Source organism: Megalobrama amblycephala, linkage group LG12 (genome assembly GCF_018812025.1).
Source record: "Megalobrama amblycephala isolate DHTTF-2021 linkage group LG12, ASM1881202v1, whole genome shotgun sequence".
Classification (NCBI taxonomy): domain Eukaryota; kingdom Metazoa; phylum Chordata; class Actinopteri; order Cypriniformes; family Xenocyprididae; genus Megalobrama; species Megalobrama amblycephala.
The window spans coordinates 13,357,055-13,380,109 of record NC_063055.1 but is presented as its reverse complement, the minus strand read 5'-3'; the positions used below and the strand labels follow the sequence as shown (position 1 = coordinate 13,380,109).

The window sequence follows — 23,055 nt, the reverse complement described above, 5'->3', positions numbered from 1 at the left end:
TGCCTTGATCTCTAAATATGTGTGTGTATCTGTATGCAGCATGTGGGCTGTGACCGGATTCTGGGCTCGGATGTTCGGGAAGATCGCTGCCGTATTTGTGGAGGAGATGGGAGCAGCTGCCAGGTCATCGAGGGGGTCTTCAATGACTCCTTGTCTGAAGGAGGTACAGAGTGTGTGCACTTCAGTTTGAACTGGAACAATTTGTAACAATATGTGCAAAAGCAGCATTGCTGAAATACCTTTTTTCTCACTGAGGACCTGGTTGTTGAAAAGTTTCCACAGACAATTTCATTTCAGACAAACGGTCTTGTGAAATAATGTTTTAGGTGTTAAAATACAAGCCCTCAATGGGATAGATTCAGTAAAAACAGCTTGTCTATGGACAGAGGTAGAGTATCTATTGCTGTGGATTTACAGTTGGTGTTAAAATATGATCACCTAATGTTAAACTAAAGTTCAATTCAGCACACTGTTGGGTGCTAAAATATTGCTCCTCACAGCCTTGAATAGAGCTAAAATAATTTATTTCTGGGCACAATTCCATCATTGATGATTTAGTTTAACATTAGGGAAACATATTTTAACACCAACTGTAAATCCACAGAAATAAAAACGTGCTTTACTCAGAAACAACTTTGCTTTTCTGCTGACTTCACTTAAGATCACATAAATCAACATTCAAAAGCTATTTAGGCATTGTCTTAGTAAACTCTCAGTCATTATCAATTCCAGATGAATAAAAATAAAGGTCCACCCTACATTTTCTTTCACTTTTTATTAATTATTGTTTCAATTAGAAATATGTCACATTATGGAAGCAAAATGAGTTGTGAACAGCAATTCATGTTGACTTCGAAGTATCATTATTACTGCCCAAAGAAAGGGTTATTTAAACAGTTAGTTCACCCAAAAATGAAAATTCTGTCATTAATTACTCACCCTCATGTTGTTCCAAACCCGTAAGACCTTCGTTCATCTTCGGAACACAAATGAAGATATTTCTGATCAAATCCAATTGCTCAGTGAGGCCTCCTTTGACAGCAAGTTAATTTACACTTTCAATGCCCAGAAAGGTAGTAAAGACATATTTAAAACAGTCCAAGTGACTACAGTGGTTCAACCTTAATTTTATGAAGCCACGAGAATACTTTTTGTGTGAACAGAAACTAAATAACAACTTTAAAAACTAAATAACTTTATTCAACAATTTCTTCTCTTCTGTACCAGTCTCTGATGCACGTTCACGAGAGCACCACGACACGTGTGTGTGTTGATGACACAGGAGCTGACATATGACCTGGAAACACAGGGCTGTGTTTACAAGCAGGAAGACACACGCTTAACATAAAACAGCTCATAACTATGTCTGCAGGTTTCAACACAGAGGATGATTTGCATTTTTTTGCACAACCTTACTTATTCAAATAAGAATATACAGAGATCGAACTAAAGGAGATGGAAGAGGCTGCAACACAACCACAAGGTTCTGAAAGACAGAGAGCAATGGAGAGCTGGTAGTGTAGCACGTCGTGGTGCACTCGTGAACGCGTGTCAAAAAATGATATGGAAGAGAGGAAATTGTTGAATAAAGTCGTAATTTTGTTTTTTTTGGCGCACAAAAAGTATTCTCGTCACTTCATAAAATTAAGGTTGAACCACTGTCTTCACATGAACTGTTTTAAATATGTTTTTACTACCTTTCTGGGCACTGAAAGTGTAAATTAACTTGTTGTCAATGGAGGCCTCACTGAGCCATTGGATTTCATCATAAATATCTTAATTTGTGTTCTGAAGATGAACGAAGGTCTTACGGGTGTGGAACGACATGAGGGTGAGTAATTAATGAGAGAAATTTCATTTTTGGGTGAACTAACCCCTTAAAGGGGACCTATTATGCCCTATTTAATAAGATGTAAAATTAGTCTCTGATGTTCCCAGAGTGTGTATGTGAAGTTTTAGCTCAACATACCCCACAGATAATTTTTTATAGCATGTTAAAATTGCTACTTTTAGTGGTTGAGCAAAAACAAAAGTTGCGTCCCAAATGACGCACTATACACTATGCACTTATACACTATGTACTTGTGCACTATGCACTCATCCATGTAGTGCGTGAATTGTATGAGGTTATTTTGTCATTTAACAACGGAGTCCGATCCTCCCTTCCCCTCCGCTGCGTAATTAAAGCTGCGACAGTTGAGTGCACGAAGTGTCCAACATTCCACACTTCGTTTTTTCCGTTAATTTAGTGCACCATCCGGGTATTTAAAGGTCCCGTTTTTCTTGTTTTTTTGAAGCTTTGATTGTGTTTATAGTGTGCAATATAACATGTGTTCATGTTTCGCGTGTAAAAAAACACAGTATTTTTCACATAATTTACTTATCTGTATACCGCTGTTTCCACTGTCATAAAAACGGGCTGATTACTTCCTTGTTCTATGAAGTCCCTCCTTCAGAAATACGTAACGAGTTCTGATTGTGCCAGCGGTTCCTGTGTTGTGATTCGACAGCTCTGAGCGCACCGTGCCTGGAAAAGTCACGCCTCTTACCATAACGTGGAGATGCACGCGCTCAGTGTTATTGTAAACATGTCTTTAATTTTACCCTATCAATTTGAGCCGGAATCAGACCCGGTGATTGGACTGCGGGATGAAAATAACAGCGTTTCGACGACATGGCGACAAACACACTCTACAAACGCAACTCTTGTGTATTCCTGTGGGCGGAGGTTAGTCAAAAAACTGTTTTAGTGACGTCATTAAAGAAGGAAGTAGAGGGATGTAGTCCAAACTGGCCGTTCGATGTAGGCGACTTCTGTTAAATAAAATATCTCGCTTGGCATTGAACTTTGAGCTTTAAAATTTTACAGATTTTATTTATACTCTAACAACAACATTACACACTAACTAAAGTTTGAAACATGGGATCACGAAGAACGGGACCTTTAAAGTGCATAGTGTGTAGTGTGTCATTTGGGACGCAACTTTTGTTTTTGCTCAACCACTAAAAGTCTATAGTCTTTGGCAAAAACGAGCCGTTTCAGTGCGGTCCCTTTAAATGCAAATGAGCTGCTGCGCTGGCCTAAGAGGGCGGAGCTTCAAGAGCTCGTTCTGCCCAGAGCCATAGAGAGACAGAGTTGCGACAACGGAAGTTCAAAACGCTTGATCGTCACGTGATTCGTGTAGCCTTCAGATAGTTCCAGGAAGTGCTTCGGCGGCAATTCAAAAAGATAGGGTTAGAGAGACAGAACCGTGATTTTTGGTAATTTGTAGTCAATAAATGCATCGGTTTACAATATTTATGTAATACACGACATGTGAATGTAGCATGTGTTTGTAGTTACAGCAATGTTGTTTTTAAAAGATAAAAACCTGCTAATATTTGAGGATTAGTGTTGTCAACCAGCGTTGCCTGCCTTGTTAACATATTTCTGGCTAACATTACCTTGTTTAAAGATTGCGTTGCAGTTGTTTTGAAGTATTTTTATGTTTTTAAACTTGTATGTTAGTTAAGGGCAATCAAGTCATGTTCACTATGGTTTTACAGGGACAGGAGACCTGCAGGTGACAGGTTGTCTTAAAAAACCCATTGCAAATAAGTGAAATGTAAAATTTAATTAAGTGAAATTTAATTAATCTTAATGTAAACAATTCTTATGCACCCCATTCACTTATTATATATACATCCATACACAATATATTCAATTCTAAAATAAAACATTATACACACATTGACTTTTGCACTGATTTAGTGCAATGGATTTATACATTTATAATAAACTGCATGTCAAGCATTTCGTCTGTCCTTTCCTACATGTTCTTGTAGTCTCCCCGCTATGGTTTGCAGTGTTGCATGAGGATGATCCAGTCACTCAGAGAAAGCAGTATGAATGCATGGTTTCCCCACTGACATGGAAAGGAGAAAGTTATGTTCTAGTCAGCAGGAGCAATCTAAATAGAACTAAAGATTGTGCGCTTGTGATTAACACAAACTAAAGATTGTGTGTGTTAATCATATATAGGTGTATCTGCCTTTTTTCACAAAAACCAACACTGGGAACTTTTATGTTTATTAAAGGTTTATTAAAAATAAGGAGCAAGGAAAAGCTTGCAAAATCCAAGGAGCAGAGACTGGCGGTGACAGCATCATTGCATGGAGTCTTCAGGATCTGAATCCCCTTTGTGCTTGTATTGAAAGCAAGATAAAAGGAAACAAAATGGGAGAAATTAAATACAGTAGTAGTATATAATATACAGTTTTGGTATTTAGTATGATTTCCCATTTAGCCTAGTGTAATATATATATATATATATATATATATATATATATATATATATATATATATATATATATATTATATTTATTTTTTTTGCTGCTTTTAAGCATTGTTTTTTTTAATCTCACTTATAAACTTCCCTCTCCCCATCAATCCAAAAATAGACACATAATAGACCGACAACAGAATCACAATACATTCTCGAATATAAATTCTAAAATAAGGATTTTTTTTTTCTTTATTACCAGGTGAAAAATACTATAGTAATTTATAGTAAATACCATAGTGTTTTTGAACCATACTATAGTAAAGTACTTGAATTAATTTGTTGTGGTAATTCTATAGTTGCTGTGATAATAGAACAACTATAGTAATATAAACAAATTAAGTTACCCAATACTGTACTAAGTTTTCTACAACTTTAGGGTATATTATACTACAATAAAAAACTACAGTAAAACAGTACTGCAGTAAAAAACTAAAGTATACTACAGTATTTATTAGTTTATCAGTTCACTATATTGCAGTATGCTGTAGCATTAAATACTATAATATAGTATACTACAATTTACTATAGTATGGTTCAAAAACACTATACTATTTACTATAGTATTTTTTCACCTGGGTTGTACATTTAATATGGAATAAGGATATTCTCATTTTACCACTTTCACCCACCACAAGCCCCAAAGTTATATTTAACCCCGTTTAGAATCCTTTTTCTCTAATTACACAACGATGAATAAATTGTTTTAATCTATTATCTAATCTACTATCCCCTGGAACTATTTATTTAGTGAGCAATATCAGCTAGCATGCTTTAATACACAAGTTAATTTGATTCAGATGTACTGATACTATAAAATCTTATAATTTAAACGGCTTACCTTTTAAAAGTACATCACAAACGGTATGTTCTGCTGTAACTCTACGGCGCGGCTGCTACTTCATTGCTGTAAAAAAACGTTCCATTGGAGTCTATGGAGTTGTCGCAACTCTCTCTCTCTATGGCTCTGGTTCTCCCCTGTCAGGATTCAGTCAGGACGCACAATAATGTCAGAAACTGCGAATATATGCTGCATGGAGATAGATAGAACATGTATAGTTTAGTTAAATTATGGTTATAACTTATATTGTCTACTTGTTTTTTTATCCATTATATTAGTACAGGCCTGTTGTACCGTCCGAATGATGGCCAAAACTATACAGATGAGTTTTATGACGATTATTGTACTTCACACAAAAGATGAAGCGTCTGTTTTCACTCTACAAAATCTCTGTAATAGCTTAATAAAACACTGCAAGTGTGCATTAAAATATTATCCATAAACTCTCTCTCTTATCCTTGTATTATCACCAACAAACATTGCGAAATACACAGAAACACTCCTTACAACTAACAGTAAACAAATATATAAAGACCTTATGCCTTTCGGGTGGTGCTTAATAAACTTTATACCCGTAAATAAACTCAGATGAACTGTAATAATGTGCGCTCACCTTCATTACTGCCATATAGTATCACTCTGGAGACTGTAAGCTGGATCACGAACAGTTTTTACTTCTATATCCTTGAGTAGCACATTTTAGCACAGTCTCTGTTTTGTATTGTCTCTTTGTATTGATATTTGTTCACAAAGCAGTCCGGTGTGAAATGATTCGCGCAGACATAAACTAATTTCGACAGAACTGAGGGAGCATTTTCCTGGAAAACTCTGTATTATGCATACCAGGCCAGTAATCACTTTGTAAAGAAACACCACATGTCTATAGACTGAACACGTAATACGAATGCGCATGATGTCCCCATTTTCACAAATTCTAATTTTTGTAGTTTACACAGAGACAATAATGGTATCGTTTTCAAAAACTTTCGAAAACTTTGAAACCCGTTTTCAGGCCCCCAAAACACCATTGTCATGTATTGGCTCATTTCCACCTAGCAGTACGGTATCGTTTCCACCGAGCGGTACGGTACAGTACGGTACACAATTATTTCCGTTTTGATTGTCAGAATTTGTGAATGGTACCAAAATACCATACTGTACCACTTTTTTGGGACTCTTCTGTTGCACAGTAGTCCAATATCTAAAAGGTGGAGCTAGACTTCAGACAGAGAATCGTCACATAAGCATGCTACAAGGGGAGTGACAGCACAAGAGGCACCATTTTTAACTATACAGTTGAAACACAATACCATTGCAACACAATGTCAGCGTGCAGCAATGTTCCATTGTATATGCCAAAAAAGCACAAATAAGACCTGCTGTATGTCCACCATTGTTATTTACTGTGTCGCTTTGTTCTTCGTGCAAGAATCATGTCATTTGCTACTTTCTGGCATACACCATGCCTATCAAGTAAGGGTACTGTTGGCGGTGGAAATGCAAGCTGGATCAGGGTTTACCGTCCCAAATTGTACTCTACTGTACTGTATTGCTCAGTGGAAATGAGCCATAAATGAACTGCCAGAACACCTAAAAAGTTTTCCGTTTTTAGTTGAAAGCGGTGTTGTGTAAATGTCCCCTAAAAGGGATGTTTGTGTACATTTTCAAGTGATACATTTTCAACTTATTGAGTAGGAACATTTTATTGTCCGTAGTCCGGGTGTATGCATGAGGCCAATGCAAATTATTATTAGCACAAATTTTGCTTGATTTTTAGGAGCTAAAACAGTGCAAACATCATGTGCAAATAAACAATGCGATAAAGAGGCACAAATTTATTCTCAGTGAATTTCCCCTTAGTATCCTTTAGAAGATGGATAATATAATTTTTTCTGTTAATGGTTAAGTGAACATATGAGACTGCTATTTCTCTTGTTAACTGAAGTAACACAAGACTGGTGCCTGAATTGAGTAGCTCCCCCCACCCCCCCAAACCTCAGAAATGTGTGTGTGTGTGACATGCTTTGAGGTACTGGGAGCAGCCTTGGCAAGTTTCTCTGGTGTCTGGGGGAGTATTTTGAGGCCTGGATCTAACCCAGAAGTCCAAGTGAACTGGATTGTCCTGGACATAAGGATAACTGTTGCTCCTGCCTTCAGTGGTGCACACCAACTTCTTTAAAGCCCCTGATAATTTTTCTTTCCTGTTCTCCAGTTAGCACTTTCTCAGCCTGCGTCCAGAGAGTTGTCAGTAAACACGCTTCTTAATTAGCTATTGAAGTCTTGAGCTGGAAAATGTTAAAACGAACTTGCACTTTGAGACAGGATCATAGCAAATGCTGTGAAAAACAGTTTAGCAGTTCTTCTAGTATAATTAATTCAACGTATTTCACTATACAAGAAATCCACAAATGTGTTGCAAGTTGTTTTAATGTTTCAAACCCTCCACCCTCGCTAAAAAAATAATCTGATCGCTTTGAGGTATGTTCTGACACTGAACAGACGCGAGAAGTCATTGAGCATGTTGTCAAGAACTAAATGAAAACTCACTATAAAAGAAAAGGAAGGAAGCCAAAAGCAGTTTAATGGCAGAGCGCAAAACCAAATGAGTTTACAGTAACGGACAAGTAAAACATTTTTATAGCACCTTTTAAAACAGTGTTTACAAAGTACAGTAGGCTTAATAGAAAATAAAATCTACAGACTAAAGATAAAATACATAGCAACATAGATATAAGAAAACAGGAAAGCAAAATGCAAGAAATAAGATAACTACTGTACCTGTCAAGTTTGGAAACATTAGTTTTTTAATGTTTTTGAAAGATGTCTCTTGTGCTCACCAAGGCTGCATTGAGAACAGTAAGATTGCGAAATATTAAAACAACTGTTTTCTATGCGAATATATTTTAAAATGTAATTTATTTCTGTGATGGTAAAGCTGAATTTTCAGCATCTAATACTCCAGTCTTCAGTGTCACATGATCCTTCAGAAATCATTCTTGCATGCTGATTTGGTGCTCAAGAAATCATATTAATGTAAATGCTGTATTAATGTTTACATTTTATTTTTAAAAAAGGTAAGGAACGCAGAGTGATATACAAAAACTCCTGTCGATGCCCCTCTTCAGAATTTAGATGTGTTCAGAGAAGCTATATAATCTCTTATGGAAACTCAAACAATGTGTGTAAGTGTTTGTGCGGTGAACATCGTGCTTCAGGTCAGATATGTGTTGGACAGCTGCCTTGCTGTTGAGGGGTGCACAGGGACTCCAGCCGTTCTGAAAAGGCGTTTCATAATTACCTGCTCACATGCAAGGCCCAAGTCATAAATGCTGGGATACAGGATCTGAGCCATATAAAATTCCTTCCTATAGTTTGTTCTGAAACAGACACTCTTCAGTCAGGATGAGGGTTTAGTGAGAAATGGGAGTGATCTGAAAAAAACTGTATCTTAGTTTCCACAAAAATGTTAAGCAGCGTTTTCAACATTGATACAGAAAAAAGATATTTGAGCACCAAATCAGCATATTATAATGATTTCTGAAGGATCATGTGACACTGAAGACTGGAGTAATGATGCTGAAAATTCAGCTTCGCCATCGCAGGTATAAATAACATTTTAAAATATATTAAAAAAGAACATTTTTATTTTAAATTGCGTTAATGTTTCACAATATTACTGTTTTTACTGTATTTTTGGTCAATTAACTGCGTCCTTGGTGAGCATAAGAGAAATCTTAACCTCAAACTTTTGAACAGCAGTGTATGTTAATTGCTTAAGTAAAAAGTTATTATTGTAATGTGTGACCAATATTCATGGCTCATGAATATTAATAGATGGTATCGTTAGCACATCAGCACAACCTAATTAGTATTCATGACCTAACTTGTTATCATATCATGATATCACAACCTGCCATCAAAACTGATCTAATGAACAGGTAAATGACACTGTAGGTTTGGTAGAAGGGTTGTGATGCTGTTTTAGGAGATACAGAGCAGAGGTTCGAATGTGAGCCGGTTTTGTGTGGGTGGTGTTGTTGAATGGCAGGCTGTTGGCTCTGTGCTGGACTGAAGGTTATTCTCAGCTGCAGGAAGCTGTAGTGGGCCCCTCCCTGGGCAGGCAGCAGGAGAACATTGACCGCAGTGGCTAGCCGAGGCTATTCTTGGCTCTGGCTGTATGTGTGAGTTCAGGGTTCTTGAGGGTACAAACACAATTTAAACACAAAGAAATAGTTTATTTAAAATGTGGTCAATAAAAGAGAAGCTTCCAGTCATTGTGCTTCACAAAATGCCAAATGAGTGACCAGTCCACACAAATGACCACTAATGGTTCATGTCTGACTGCTTCTCTCTTTATGTATATGTGTGTGTGTGTTGAGTACTCTAGTATATTCTTATTCAGATCCAGTTCAGTTTATTTAAGAATACCAGAACTGAACGATTTCCATGACTTTCAGTTCTGAAAAGCTGTTCCGGAATATGCGTGCATTCATATAATGGTGTTTCCTGCATGACTAGTTCAATTCCTGAACAACTGACTATTGAACCGATTGTATTTTAGTGAATCAAAAACACTTGGAATGGTAACGGAATAAATCTGATAATCTGACTCACTGTCATTTCATCATGGCTGACTCAAAAGAGCATGATTAGTGTTTTATAAAGTGGCGTATTAAAACCTGAATGAACAAATGAATTTGCTTTTACTTTTTGTTTTAGTATTTTTACTGTACCTTTTATTTAATTTCGTTCAGACCAATTATTGGGTCTTGTTTACTTTAGCTGCATCATTAATAAAAAAAAGATATATATGAAACAATACTACCTTTGTGCTGCATTTAAAACACGTTTTACAAGAATTTGTTATATCTGTTCTGTTTAAATCAAAATTTCTATTTCATCATTTGGCAACTGAATATTGAAAACAATAAATGCAATAAGAAATGCTTTTGTTATTTCCTCCTCAAAAGTAGTATAAGAATCTCTAAAGGAATCTTTAGGAAACCAAAATCATTAAAAGGAATCAGAACCAGAATCAATAAATTCGTTATGGTTACCATCTTTAGTTGATGGTTTATTGCTTTGTGGCACAGTCTTCACCACATTGCCTCTTGACTGTTCACAACAAAATCTCTGTCGGTGGCAGGACTAGATTGAAAAATTTGTTTTGCTCTTTTCTTTTTTTAATCTTTGGTCAGAGACTGGAGTTGTTTGCAGGCCTGTGGTGGAATCTGGCCTTAAACACGTTGTGTGTTGGGCAGCAGAACTGAGAGACGTTGCCCAGGAATTCATTCGGAATCTCAAACCTCTGCATATCCCATCACAGTCGCTCTCAGTTAAGCACCACTAACTGCATTGTTCTCTTGCTATGAATAAATATGTATGTGTGTGTGTGTTTGTGTGTGTCCACTCTCTCTTAGGTTATGAAGAAGTGGTCAGAATCCCCAAAGGATCTGTGTTCATACACATCCAAGAGCTCAACGTCTCTCACAATTACTTGGGTGAGACAAAATTTTTCATGGTTTTACTCAAATATGAGCCTCTCAGAGGAACCAGAACTAATACACTGTTGGAGTTAGTAGATTCTGTAAAGAGCTTCCCTGCTGAATTGCAAGCATAGATCTGAGAGGGCTTTATTGTGCCTCATGGCTCAATAAATTTATCTTGTTCATTGTTTTACACTGTTCATACTTCACCCTGGGCTAGTAATTAGTCTTGAGTAGTCAGGTTTCAAGGTTTTACAAATGTGCATTTGTGAACCTTTGGTTAGTTTTTGTGTATTTATGAAATTTTTCATTTATACACAAGGAATACATTAGCCTACCTGTTTTAATAACTGCTTGTCCAACTGTGGAAATATTGGCAGTTAATGTTTACAGTCACTGTTCAGTGATTTAACTCAAACTAAATGGTTTTGTGACTCTACAAAGTGCATAATATGGTGATGGATAAAGTTATGAGGGAGGAAAAGCTATATTTCAATGATTTTGTGAGTGAACGCAAAGTTTCTTGGGGGAACGCAAAACTTTCCCTTCCATTTCATATTTTTCCCATAGCCATAGCTCTTAGGGGCTCTATGAGTTTATGATTGGATGTCTGTTGCTAAAACAACTCTGTATAGTATTTTGTACTTTGGCACCACATTTTGGGGATATTGCCACAAAGCTTCCAGAGTTAAAAGTTCCAACTTCCTTTTACAAGTGTAAAACCCCAAACCCTGGGGTTAGTCAGAGCATGAAAAGCCTGTAAAGCCTGTGTATTGAGGTCTGTTAATTATTAACCCTTTCCCTGATTACCATAGTGTTGAAGAGCAAGGGGGATCAATACTTCATCAACGGCAAGCTGACCATCGACACGCCACGACGCTTTGACATCGCAGGAACCACGTTCCACTATCGCCGACCCAGCAATGAACCGGAGACCCTGGAAGCACTCGGACCCACCAACATGACCCTGATCGTCATGGTAATGCAGAGATGCTGGGTGGTCTGTTCAAGCAGGATATTTGTGCACTGCTTGTGTTGGTACAGATGCCTCAAAATTTAGACAGCTGCAATGTATTTGCTAAGTATAATTTTCGGTATAAATGTTATTTCAAGCTGAAATGTGTAATTTTTTCATAAATACTTACTCCTATCCTGGTTTAATATGCTGAGCGAACAATGGATTAGCAATTTGTAGATTTATTGCCCTGAAAATGTTAACATTGTGTTTTTTAGCACTATCAAAACATTGCTTGGTTTTTTACAGCAACCATATCATGGGCTTGGGTTGGGAATATGTTTGTTCTAGCAATGGAAGATGGGGAGGTTTTTTTTTTTTTTTTGCGAAACCTGTTATAAAACAATTATTATTTATTTAATTTCATTACAAACTATCCAGCTTCATGAAAATGCTGAAAGTTTGAAATCCAAGTGTTTGATGGCCGAATCAAGCAGTTAAGTTCCACTGTGTTCCACTGTGTTGCAGGTTTTGGTCCGTGAGGAAAATCCTGGGATCCATTACCGTTTTAACCCACCTGTAAACAGAGATCCACTGAGCAGTTACGCCTGGCATTATACATCCTGGTCCCGCTGCTCTGCGTTGTGTGCAGGAGGTAACAGTTTTCTGTCTGTTATGGTTTCATTGTCTCTTCACTGACACACATAAGGAAATTATTCACAGATGAAAGTGGCATTTAAAGGTTTTCCTAAAAGAAACTGAATTTAAATGGTGTATGCATTCACAATGTTGATAAATGCACAAGAAAATCAAGCTGTCCGACACAATGCAAATTTCCCATGTCTGCCTGTTAGGATTTGTATAACCCATTTGAAAGCCTGGGAAAAACTCTTACATGGACTGTATATACCAAAAACACCAGCTTTGATGTCACTTTCTATCCTCAAGCTCTTTCCCCTTTATTCTTGCATTCATGCTTTGTGAGTTAATGACCCGTATTTATCTTGCTGATAAGAAACTATTAGCTGTGGCTCAGAACTAATTTGCTCTCAAAAACATGCAATCTGTTCCAGAATCGTTTAAAGGCATCATGAAGTTTGTTAGTTAACAGCTGTAATGGAAAAGGCAATCCCACAATGCATTACAATGAATACAAAGTGGTGGACAAAGCAAAATAAATGCTTATTATAATACTGAGAAGTGTTGATTAAAAATAAGGATGCACAAAATATCAGTACCATATCGGTTATCAGCCAGTGTTAGAGATTTATTTTTATATAATTAAAAAATGTATCAATATTGCTTCATATTGAATATATGGTATCAGGCCAGAATTTTACTGTTTGTCAACAAATTAGTGGCCTTATAAATCCAGCTACTTACCAGGTTCCATTTCAGTTAGGATGCTGCCTTAGTAGCTGTCTACTTATCCGGTAAGCTCGCTAGGATTTGGAACAGAGACGTAGTGTTCAGCAAAACTGGCACAACAGACCACAACCTTAATAACTTCACAGGGACTGTGTGTTTTCACAAAGACAAGAATGAAACAGCACTGACATCAAAGCTTTATGTTTGTATGATTAGGGATTGTGATAATCTAGCATGATTTATATAGCAAAGACTGTTCTCTGTTTTCTGTTTCACAGGGGTTCAAGTCCAGCAGGTAGTGTGCAAGAAACAAGCAGACCTCTCTGTGGTTTACAACCATTTCTGTGACAAGAAGAACAAGCCCAAAGACAAGAAAAGACCATGCAACTTGGAGCCCTGCCCTCCAACGTGGGTGTTCTTTATGTTTGTGTGTGTGGCATTAACATCCATCCCGAGTGATACAAACACATATGCACCATGCTAAATACAGGTGTAAATGGCATGCATGTGGAAACACATGGTGATTCAATCACGCAAACCACATTCAGACATGGTCAGGGATGCATATTTGCCACGTCAGATTTGTAGCAAATGCTAATGTGTCCCGATGCTTTCCAGATGTTATCAAAATAATTGTACATTACAAATGACGAACTTTCTGATTCATTCCAGGTTTAAATTATATTATATATAAGGTATTCAATCTTAGGTTTTTAGACATCTTCGGTATACCTGATCAATGTGGTGCCATCAATCCCTGATATCTGTTGGTATATGTGTTTCTTTCAGGTGGTGGACAGGAGACTGGTCAGAATGCAGTCGGAGCTGTAACGGAGGAGTGCGCACACGAGAAGTGCTGTGTAAGAGGAAGATCTCGGCTACAGAGGAGAAAGTCCTGGATGATGCAGCCTGCACCCCACCGCGGCCTTCCATCACCGAGCCCTGCAATAACCACACCTGCCCACCAGAATGGCATGCCCTGGACTGGTCTGAGGTAGAAGAACATCTGTTTTTCTCTAGTGAAAGCTTCTACCTTTGGTGTTATTTGGCAAGGTCTCATATTGTTGTGATTTTTCTTTTGCAGTGTACTCCTAGCTGTGGTCCTGGTTACAGGTACAGGGTGATTTTATGTAGAAGCGGAGAGAATGGTGAAACATTGGCAGAGTCAGAGTGCCCGAAACAAAGCCGTCCGACCACCAGGGTGCGCTGCAACATACAACGTTGCCCACCACCTCAGTGGGTTACAGGACCTTGGGGAGGGGTGAGATCTAATTCAAAACAGTGAGATTGTCACTGTGAATTTATCATAAACACTTAAAACATATGACATAAGTGTTGTTTAATGTTTATGCCAAATTAGATTATGATTTGTATAGCTGTGAATGGCAAAAATATTCTTGTGAGACCTAGCAAAAAAAAACAAAAAAAAACATTAATATTATGTTTGGTGCACAAGAGAAAAAATATTTGTATATTTTTCACTAATTAATGAATTAATGAATTAATTCATTCATTTATTTAAATAAAAAGAAATATTGCAAAAATGAAGCAAAGACTTTCAACCTTATACATTATTTCAGGGCAACTTTTATTACGCAAACAAATATTTACAGGAAATTGACAGAAATATTTTTAGTGTGTTCCCAGCAGGCGAAAACATATGCACTGAATAGAGACCCTGCTTTGAAAATTAATTATTTTTTGACAAATTATGTTTATTTATATGACAAAAATTAAAAATCAATCAAATTAATACACCTAATGTTCTCTTTTCATAAAGAGTGCGGACTCATGATGATGTTATAGACTTAAAAAGAAAACACAGTAAACAAAATGTTATCTACCGAAGACAAAAAAAAAAAAAAGCTGTATATATATATATATATATATATATAATATATGTGAAGTTCCATGAAAACTTTCCAAGTTTCTTTTGTCATACATGTTCCCTGTCTTTTTTGACGTTTGTGTCTGTGTGTGTTCTAGTGCTCTTCTAGGTGCGGTATGGGTCAGGAGATTCGTTTAGTGCAGTGTCTGACACACACTGGCCAGCCATCCAGTGAGTGCCCTGAGTCAAATCGTCCCGCCTTCATGCAGCAGTGCAAGAGCAAGTGTGACCACAGTGGCCCTACAGATAACCCTGAAGGTTAGAGTTCTCAATTTGCATTGTAAGGGCCAGATTTACTAAACAGGACAAATTAGCTTGATAACGCAATTCCACAAATGCACCGATGGGCATGACAAGTTTTGTGCATGATCTACTGCTGACGTGCAAATTAAAGAAGACAGACACAGTCAAATCATTTACATAATGACCAACGCAATCTACCAAGAGCAGTGCAAATTAGCGTTGGGTTGCAAATAAGCACAGCTGATGCTATCAGGTGTGGGCTGACACAGGTGCAACTACATGTAATCTGACAAACACGTACATAGGCTATATTTAGGCCAACATGGCTTGACAAACGATATGTTCGGATAATGTCTTCCTCTGGCATTCCAAAGAAATTAATACGAGTGGAAAATATTTTCTCCCTTCTACCACGTGCTCTCTGTTTTCTGCGGTGTCTCCTAGCATCAACAATGCCATGTCGCAAAATGTGTTAAGACATGCTTTTTTGGTTGTTAAATAATGGTGCAAATACCAGTAAATTTACTAGCGCAAACATTAGTAAACCGCATTGCGTGATTCATTTAAATACTCTCCTCCCATAAATTTTGCATCTGAAAGGGAAACTCCTACAAATGCATATGCAATAAGGTCAGCCACAAAAACAACTCAGTCTACACCTTTTCAGCACTAATTTTGCACTGCGTGTCATTATTAAATCCCGACAATAGTTTTTTAACGCCAAAAGACTGTTAGTAAATGTGGCCCTATATGTAATATTAGTGTGTTACAAATCATAGTATGTTGAAAATAGTGTACTTTTTTTTTAACATTTACCACAATCCATTGCTCTTTTATCTTTATCGACTATTTTATGATAGTAGTATGTCCCAATACTGATATACCGTCTTACTACACACTGAAAAGTATAGAGTGCTGCAGTGATGACATATTTTTGTAGGCCAACCCAGAAGTTAGCATCACCCCGGTTCTCTCAACAAAAACCCAATAGGATTTGTCGCTAAGCGCTTTTTTGAAAAAAAGTCGCTTAAAGGGTCTGAAAAGTACTGGCGAGTGGCGACACTGGTATTTCTGATGTATTTTATGCCAAAGTCTAAAACGTGAAAATATCTTTAGCTTGTGTTATCCACAGACCTCATTTGGAAATGGAGGTGCTAAAATGCTAACTCTGTGTTTCTGGGTTTTGGTAAAAATGCATCATCCCTGCAGAACTCGACATACTTTACCACAGTTAAAGTCCCTGTAAAGTCAATTCTGAGAATTCTTTCTAAACACTTTATAAATGTTACAAATGTATTGCTGAAACACATTACAAAGTCTGTGAATTGTGTAATGCTTAATTGTGAAGTTAGAGCGTTAAACAGTTTTTCACCAAGTCTCTGCCCAGGATTTTTTGGGCGGAGCTAAAACGGGGATCTAATGACGCACATCGTCCCCCGAGCATAGCCCCTCCCCTAACACTATATAACTGTCGATGACGCACCGAGTGTGGCGCCGCCTCTAACTCTACAGCGGTTCACTCGCTCAATCTCGAGTGTAATTACAGTCATACACCCCTTTGCACATTTAGCTAGTAATGCCTTCGTCACGCAAATGCATATTACATGGTTGTTAAAATATACAATATGCTCGGTCTCCTTATTTAAAAACTTTCATCAGACAGCTGGGATTCACAGATAATCCGCTGTTTTTGGTGAATGTGACTGAACAGACCTCGGCCCCCCTCCCGCCTCGGCCTTCTTACCGTCCCGACGATAACCGATGATATATGGGGCCGGACAGAGTCTCTCCCGTCCCGGCCTTCATCCTCCCGTCTCGCGGCACCGTCATTTGTCGACTCGACAACAGTTCGGCAGTTCGTGCCCACCAATGAGTGTAGTCCGCAGTAACTTTACTAAAATGTGCAACCCTCTAACGTGATTCTTTTGTTTATATGCATCAGTATGTTTGACTCATTAGACAAGTAAGTTGAGGCTGCAGCTCTCGCGAGTGGGTGTGGTTTCAGCGCCGACAGCGGACACGCCCCCAGCGTTTGAGAGCAGAGAGCGCTGCCTATTTTTTCGAGATTTTGATAACTTATTTTATTTACTTGCAGATTTTTTTAATCATTCAAATTTGGCTGGGTGGTTAATAACACATTTTTCTGTGGTGTGACAAACTCAAAACACATACTTTAAAATGACTTTACAGGGACTTTAAATGGAAATTGGGACATGGCCCTACAACTATACACTACAAAGTACTTGTTTTGGAAATTTGTTACTTGAAGAAACTGGCATTCATATTGCATTTCTCTAAAATGTGCATGTGACTGACTGTACTTTTTCTGTGTCCTGCAGAGTGTAAAGATGTGAACACAGTGGCATACTGCCCCCTGGTGCTCAGGTTCAAGTTTTGCAGCCGCGCATACTTCAGACAGATGTGCTGCAAAACCTGCCAAGGACACTGACCTCCCTCTCTCTCACTCTCTGTGTCTCTCTCTTTCTCTCTCGCCCTCATTTTCTCCTCCCTCCTCCCTACCGTCTCCTTGCATGGCCAAAACCGCCCATGCTCAGCATTCCACTGGAGAAGTGCTGTTAACCACTGGCAAACTGACATCATTGTGGGAGAAAGCACGGAAGAAATGAGAGCGAGAGAGAGACGTGAAAAGAAAGAGAGGGAGAGAATGTCTGTGCTGCTCTCTTTCTCTCCCTCCGACCAGATGCTTTGGCACTGCTGCTGTGAATACCAGTCTGCCCAAAAGACATCTGTCAGTGTTTCTTTTGCTCTTCCACGTGGTGCTTTCGACCATTACTTATCATACAGAGAAGTGTTTGTGTGAACTGTCACACCTGTACTGCTAGTTCTCAGTGAATAATAGTCGTCTATTATTGTAATGTGATAAAATAAGGATTTATAGACCAGTCGTCTATATTATAGTCTCAAAGGTGCACTCAGTAATTTTTTTTTTGTTTATGTAGTGCTGATTGTCTTGGACTTATACTGACACCTAGTGTTGTGGATGAATCATCATGCACAATCATTATCAGTATTATTTCAGTAGTATTATTATTCCACAAGCAAAAACAACCAGATTTCTGAGTTAAAATGAGTTGTATTCAACTGGTCATGTGATCTCAACATGGCTGCCCCCATGAGAGACCCACTCCATGTAAAATAAAACAGCTTTAATTAGGCTTAATAAAATGATTTAAAATGATTTTTTACTTTGCTTGTGTAAAAAAAAAAAAAAATGAAGAAAAAAATGTTGAGTGCATCTTTAAAGGCATAATTCACCCAAAAAGGAATATTCTGTCATTATTTACTCACCATTATGTCATTCCAAACCTATGACTTTTTTAGGGGTTCAAGCGCGTAGCACTGAAACCCTATTGTAATTGTTACATTTTCCAAGGATCAGCATTCTCCCCTAAAAGTGATCTGGCGAAATTTTCGGATATTTTGGGTTTTTTGAAAAACCTACTTTTGTGAGCTAGTCCTACGTTTTTGTCCTGATCAGAACCAAACCAGCGCAGAAATGTTCTCTGGAGTCTGAATATCAACAATTATTAAAAAGAAAATTGAAATTTTGGTTCACGTCACTAAGGGGTGCCAAAACGTATGACGTGGGTGGAGCCACTTCTACTAAAATGGCTATAACTCGAGAAAGAAATGAGATATTTGCACCAAACTCAGTTCACGCGTGTAGGGGCTCAATCTTTGGTCACGATAAAAAATTGCATCGATTGGACACTAGGTGGCGCCATAACTTGAAAAAAACATGAAAACAGCTGTAACTATGCAGCCGTTAGTGCGATCGACTTGAAATTTGGCATGCAGTAGGCATTTCTCAATGTCAAGGAAGGATCCTCGGAAGCCAGAATTTCGAGGATGCTACGTCATCGACATCCGTCGAAGGACGGTTCCAATGTCGAGGATCCTCGGAATTTCAAACAAGGACTGAGTCCTTCGTTCGAAAAATATCCCGCTCTAAAAATTCGCGCTCTAAAATCACCCACAATCCTATATGCGCAGCTTTGTGATCTTGTTCATAAATTTAAAAAAAATGTCGGACGTTAGCGGGCAATATGCTTTCAAATGTAAGTATATTTACGTTACCAAACATTTGTTATAACTGTAGTAAATATGTCATATAAATAAAGTTTAACGTTTAAATGCCAGTACAAATTACTACCGTATTGATATTATAAATTATACAAATACAAATTACGTTATTGATGGCCAACTGAACCGGACCGTCATTTAACAATTGTTAGCTTGGTTGCTGTCACCGGCATTTTTCAGCTCCGAAAGCGGACCTTTTCACTGACGTAATGACGCAATGACGTGCACTTGCTAGTCTGTTCCGTGTTCTCCGAATGCTAAAGAGGAGCCTCGCCTAGCCTCTGAAGGAAGTGACTTGGAAGGACCAGTCCTGCCAAGGAAGTATCCTTGACATTGAGAAACGCCTAGTGTCTTGGTCCAAGGAGTCACGATAGTCTATGAGGACATTGGCGTATCTCAAAAAACATGGCTGCCATTGGCCAATGAAGTTTGAGCACCTATTAGACAAGGTTAACGGAGGCTGACCGGAATGAAACTCGGTGGACATGTTCAACTCATGGTCCTAGAGGTCTGTAAGAATTTTGAAAGAAATCTGCCACTAGTTGGCGCTAACGACTTTTACACCTCAGTAATCACGTGGTGTTTCACAGATCCACTTAATATGCATATCATTTGATAGATCTCCTCATGCTGAACAACTTTGCCTCAAGAACTATTGCTGTCAATCAAATTGTTCATTAATTATTCGCAAATATGTGAACAACCTACTTTTGATCGGAACGAAACCAGTGCAGGACAATTCTCTGGACTCTCTAGATCAATAATTATCAAAAACAAGTTGAACTTTACCCTTTGGGTCACTATAACACGGTCATTTAGAAAGTGGGCGTGGCTAAAAATACCCAAAAACCTATAAAAAAGAAATGAAATGAAAACACAGAACTTTACAAAAATAGATCGGGCAATGGGTGGCGCTATAACTGTTAAAAAACATATTTTTCCTTACTAAATTGCCTGTATTGGCAATGTTGTGTTTACATGCTTGCTAAATAAAATAATACCTTTTGATGTGCTTAAAGGCCTTAAAGTGCTTGAACCCCAGTAAATGCCGCTTGCAGCTTTAATTTTTATTATTCTTCAGAACAAAAAAGAAGACATTTTAAATACAATGAAAGTCAGTGGGGTTTAAAACAACATTAGACATGCACTGACTTTCAATAAATTGTTAAAAAAGGACATTATCTATAAAAAAAGACATCTATTTTTGTGTTCCACAGAAAAAAGAAAGTCATACTGGTTTGGAACTACATGAGGGTGAGTACATGATGTATTTCTATTTTTAGGTGAACTGTCCCTTTAAGGGCCTTCACACTTACAGCAATTTACAAAGCAACCAATGCTCATGTTGATTTAAAGCAACATCAGTGATGGTGCAGTCACATTAATCGCTGTTTTGTGAATTTTCGCAGACAGAATCCAGTCATTTCAATAGGAATCTATGCAATCAGGAATTTTGCGTGAGGATAAAAGATTTCCCCATGCAGATTTTGAAACGGGTTCAAGTTGACTAACACAAAGTTGCAAATTCGCTGCGTTGACCAACAAAAAGCTGCATGGTTTGAATGTGAGCTGTGCTTCATACATCACCACACTATTGACAATATACAATAACCTTTTTTGCCCACTAAATATTGCCAGAAATTCAATAATATGGCCGCACATCATGATATAGATGGATGCTGCAGGTAGGAACATTTACTAGCAGTGACTTGTTGACATTGAACAATTAAATTGCTGTCCGTGTGAACAGCCCTTTAGAGACACTCCAGATCACTCAGATATCATAAGCTCTCATTTGGTGTGGTTGGTGCTGTATACTGTATCTTTTAATCTGATGGCCTTGTGGCTATTTGCAGGTCCTGTGCCATTTTCTTGTCATCCGGTCACATAATGCTTAAGCTAATTATTCATAAGATATCATGTGTCAGTCAAACCTGGATAAACAATGAACTGTTTAGCAAACAGAGGAAAACGAGAGGTCAGTTTAGCTTCTGTACATAGTAGTTTAAGAAGCTGTTGTTGAACCAATATAGTTATTTCCAGACACTTTTTGCCCAAGGTAATGTACTGTACTCCTAATGGACTAAGAGTCTCTATGCATCAGCTGTGGTGACAGTGCAGAATTGTGACCCTAGTAAGCTTCCAGTTCCTGGGGAGCTACTGCTTCATTTTATCAGGTCAGGACCACTCCCAAATATTCATCACACTCTTACATTTTAGGCTGTTAAGCAATAGTTTTCATTCTGCCATAATTTACTTGCCCTTATGTTGTTCAAATCCTTTTTTCTTCTTCTTTGAAACACAAAATGAACAGTGTCCAAGCTGCTTTATTCATACAGTGAAAGTAATGTGTGATTTACACAGTTAAGCACCAGATTTTTTTTTTTTTTTTTTTTTAAGTACTATAAAAGTACTACAATTATATTCCAGTTCATCTAGAGCACAACAGGTTTGTGTGAGAAAAATACCAAAATGTAAGTCATTGTTTGCATTGACAGTCCAGAACCAGTGGCGCTTGAATATGTGCACATGCAAATGAGATTTGAAAGTAAAGGGGAAGAATTAGGGTGGAAGTAATACTTTTTTGTTTTACTTAAATTTCTTTTCAGATCTGGTCCTCCCAAAAATAAAACACATTGTTTCATAAGGATTTAGAACAGCATAATGGTGATTAAATGACAGAATGTTTATTTGTAGGTGAACTATTCCAAGTTTTTTAACTTGGAATAGTCATAGTGTTTTCATAATATATGTTGATTGATTGGATTCCCTTCCAAATATCAACATTTAGTTCATTGAATCAACTTTGTCTAAACTTACTAGTATCAATCATCGTTAAAGAGCCATAACAGACCTTCTCCCTGTCCTGGGTCCTGGCAACGCATGTCAAATGTTTGATTTGAAGAGCAGATCTTGAGGAGATGGCCTCCATTCAAGGACTGGTGGCTAATCTGTGGTGCTACAGTATGGTGCTATGTCTTTATTTGTCATAATCTCAAGATTCATGTTATTTTTGTATTGTAGGAATTGTTTTGCTAAAGGTAATACATTTGCTAAGGAAAAAATATATAAGCAAGATTCTATGAAAACTAGAATTATTGTTAAAGTCTCTCTGCAGAGACACTAACTTTGTAATCATATATTTGGTACAATTATTATGTGAAAGATGAAAATGCTGTTTTGCTTTTGATGGTAAGCTTTTTCCTTTTTTTTTAATTTGTTAAATTTTGCTGTGTTCCTACATTTGCAATAACTGTAGATTCACTTTGGAAATGCAGACACACTTTTTTTTTTTTTGGACTTTAATGTTGATTTTCACATGCTACTCAGTAACATGCTGTACCGTCATGTGCCTGTGATGTAGTTTATGTCGTCCGAATTGTACGTAGACCATTTGAAATGAATTTGAAATACTGAATAAAAATATGCATTGTGTACAAATAATATGCAATGTTTCATTTTATCTGTATTATATTCATTTCTCACATTTTCTTTCCTAAGATTTGGTGAGACTTGTTTTTCACACACTTTGTGTCACATACAAACCTCAGACTTGTAGCCTTGTTTCTGTCATATGTCTGTGTTTAAGTCACTGTAGGTCCATCTGCAATATACTTTTTTCTATATTGAATATAAAAATAAACCTCCTGTACAGTTACGTTCAAGAGGGCCAGTTTTAGTGATATTGTATGTGCATTTACATTCAATCATTTACAAACTAACATGTACAATTTCTGCTGCAGGGCCGATCGTGGTCGAGATCCCTGGGCACACATCTTCAGAAGACGACGAAGACGAAACAAATTAGAAACAGAGAAACGACATTGGTAGGCTAACAATAAAAAACT

The 23,055-nt window shown here is 37.6% G+C and overlaps 1 protein-coding gene across 1 annotated transcript in view; it reads left to right on the top strand.

The window, feature by feature from the left end:
* adamts10 (ADAM metallopeptidase with thrombospondin type 1 motif, 10) overlaps positions 1 to 18,374 on the top strand; it is a 65,592-nt gene extending 47,218 nt beyond the window's left edge. The window contains exons 17-25 of the mRNA XM_048209575.1: positions 40 to 163; positions 10,584 to 10,664; positions 11,465 to 11,628; positions 12,133 to 12,259; positions 13,251 to 13,380; positions 13,762 to 13,966; positions 14,057 to 14,233; positions 14,959 to 15,118; positions 17,443 to 18,374. Of these exons, the coding sequence (XP_048065532.1) occupies positions 40 to 163; positions 10,584 to 10,664; positions 11,465 to 11,628; positions 12,133 to 12,259; positions 13,251 to 13,380; positions 13,762 to 13,966; positions 14,057 to 14,233; positions 14,959 to 15,118; positions 17,443 to 17,552 (1,278 nt within the window). The 3' untranslated portion in view covers positions 17,553 to 18,374. The remainder of the gene's footprint in view (positions 1 to 39; positions 164 to 10,583; positions 10,665 to 11,464; positions 11,629 to 12,132; positions 12,260 to 13,250; positions 13,381 to 13,761; positions 13,967 to 14,056; positions 14,234 to 14,958; positions 15,119 to 17,442) is intronic.
* The last annotated feature ends 4,681 nt before the right edge of the window (positions 18,375 to 23,055 follow it).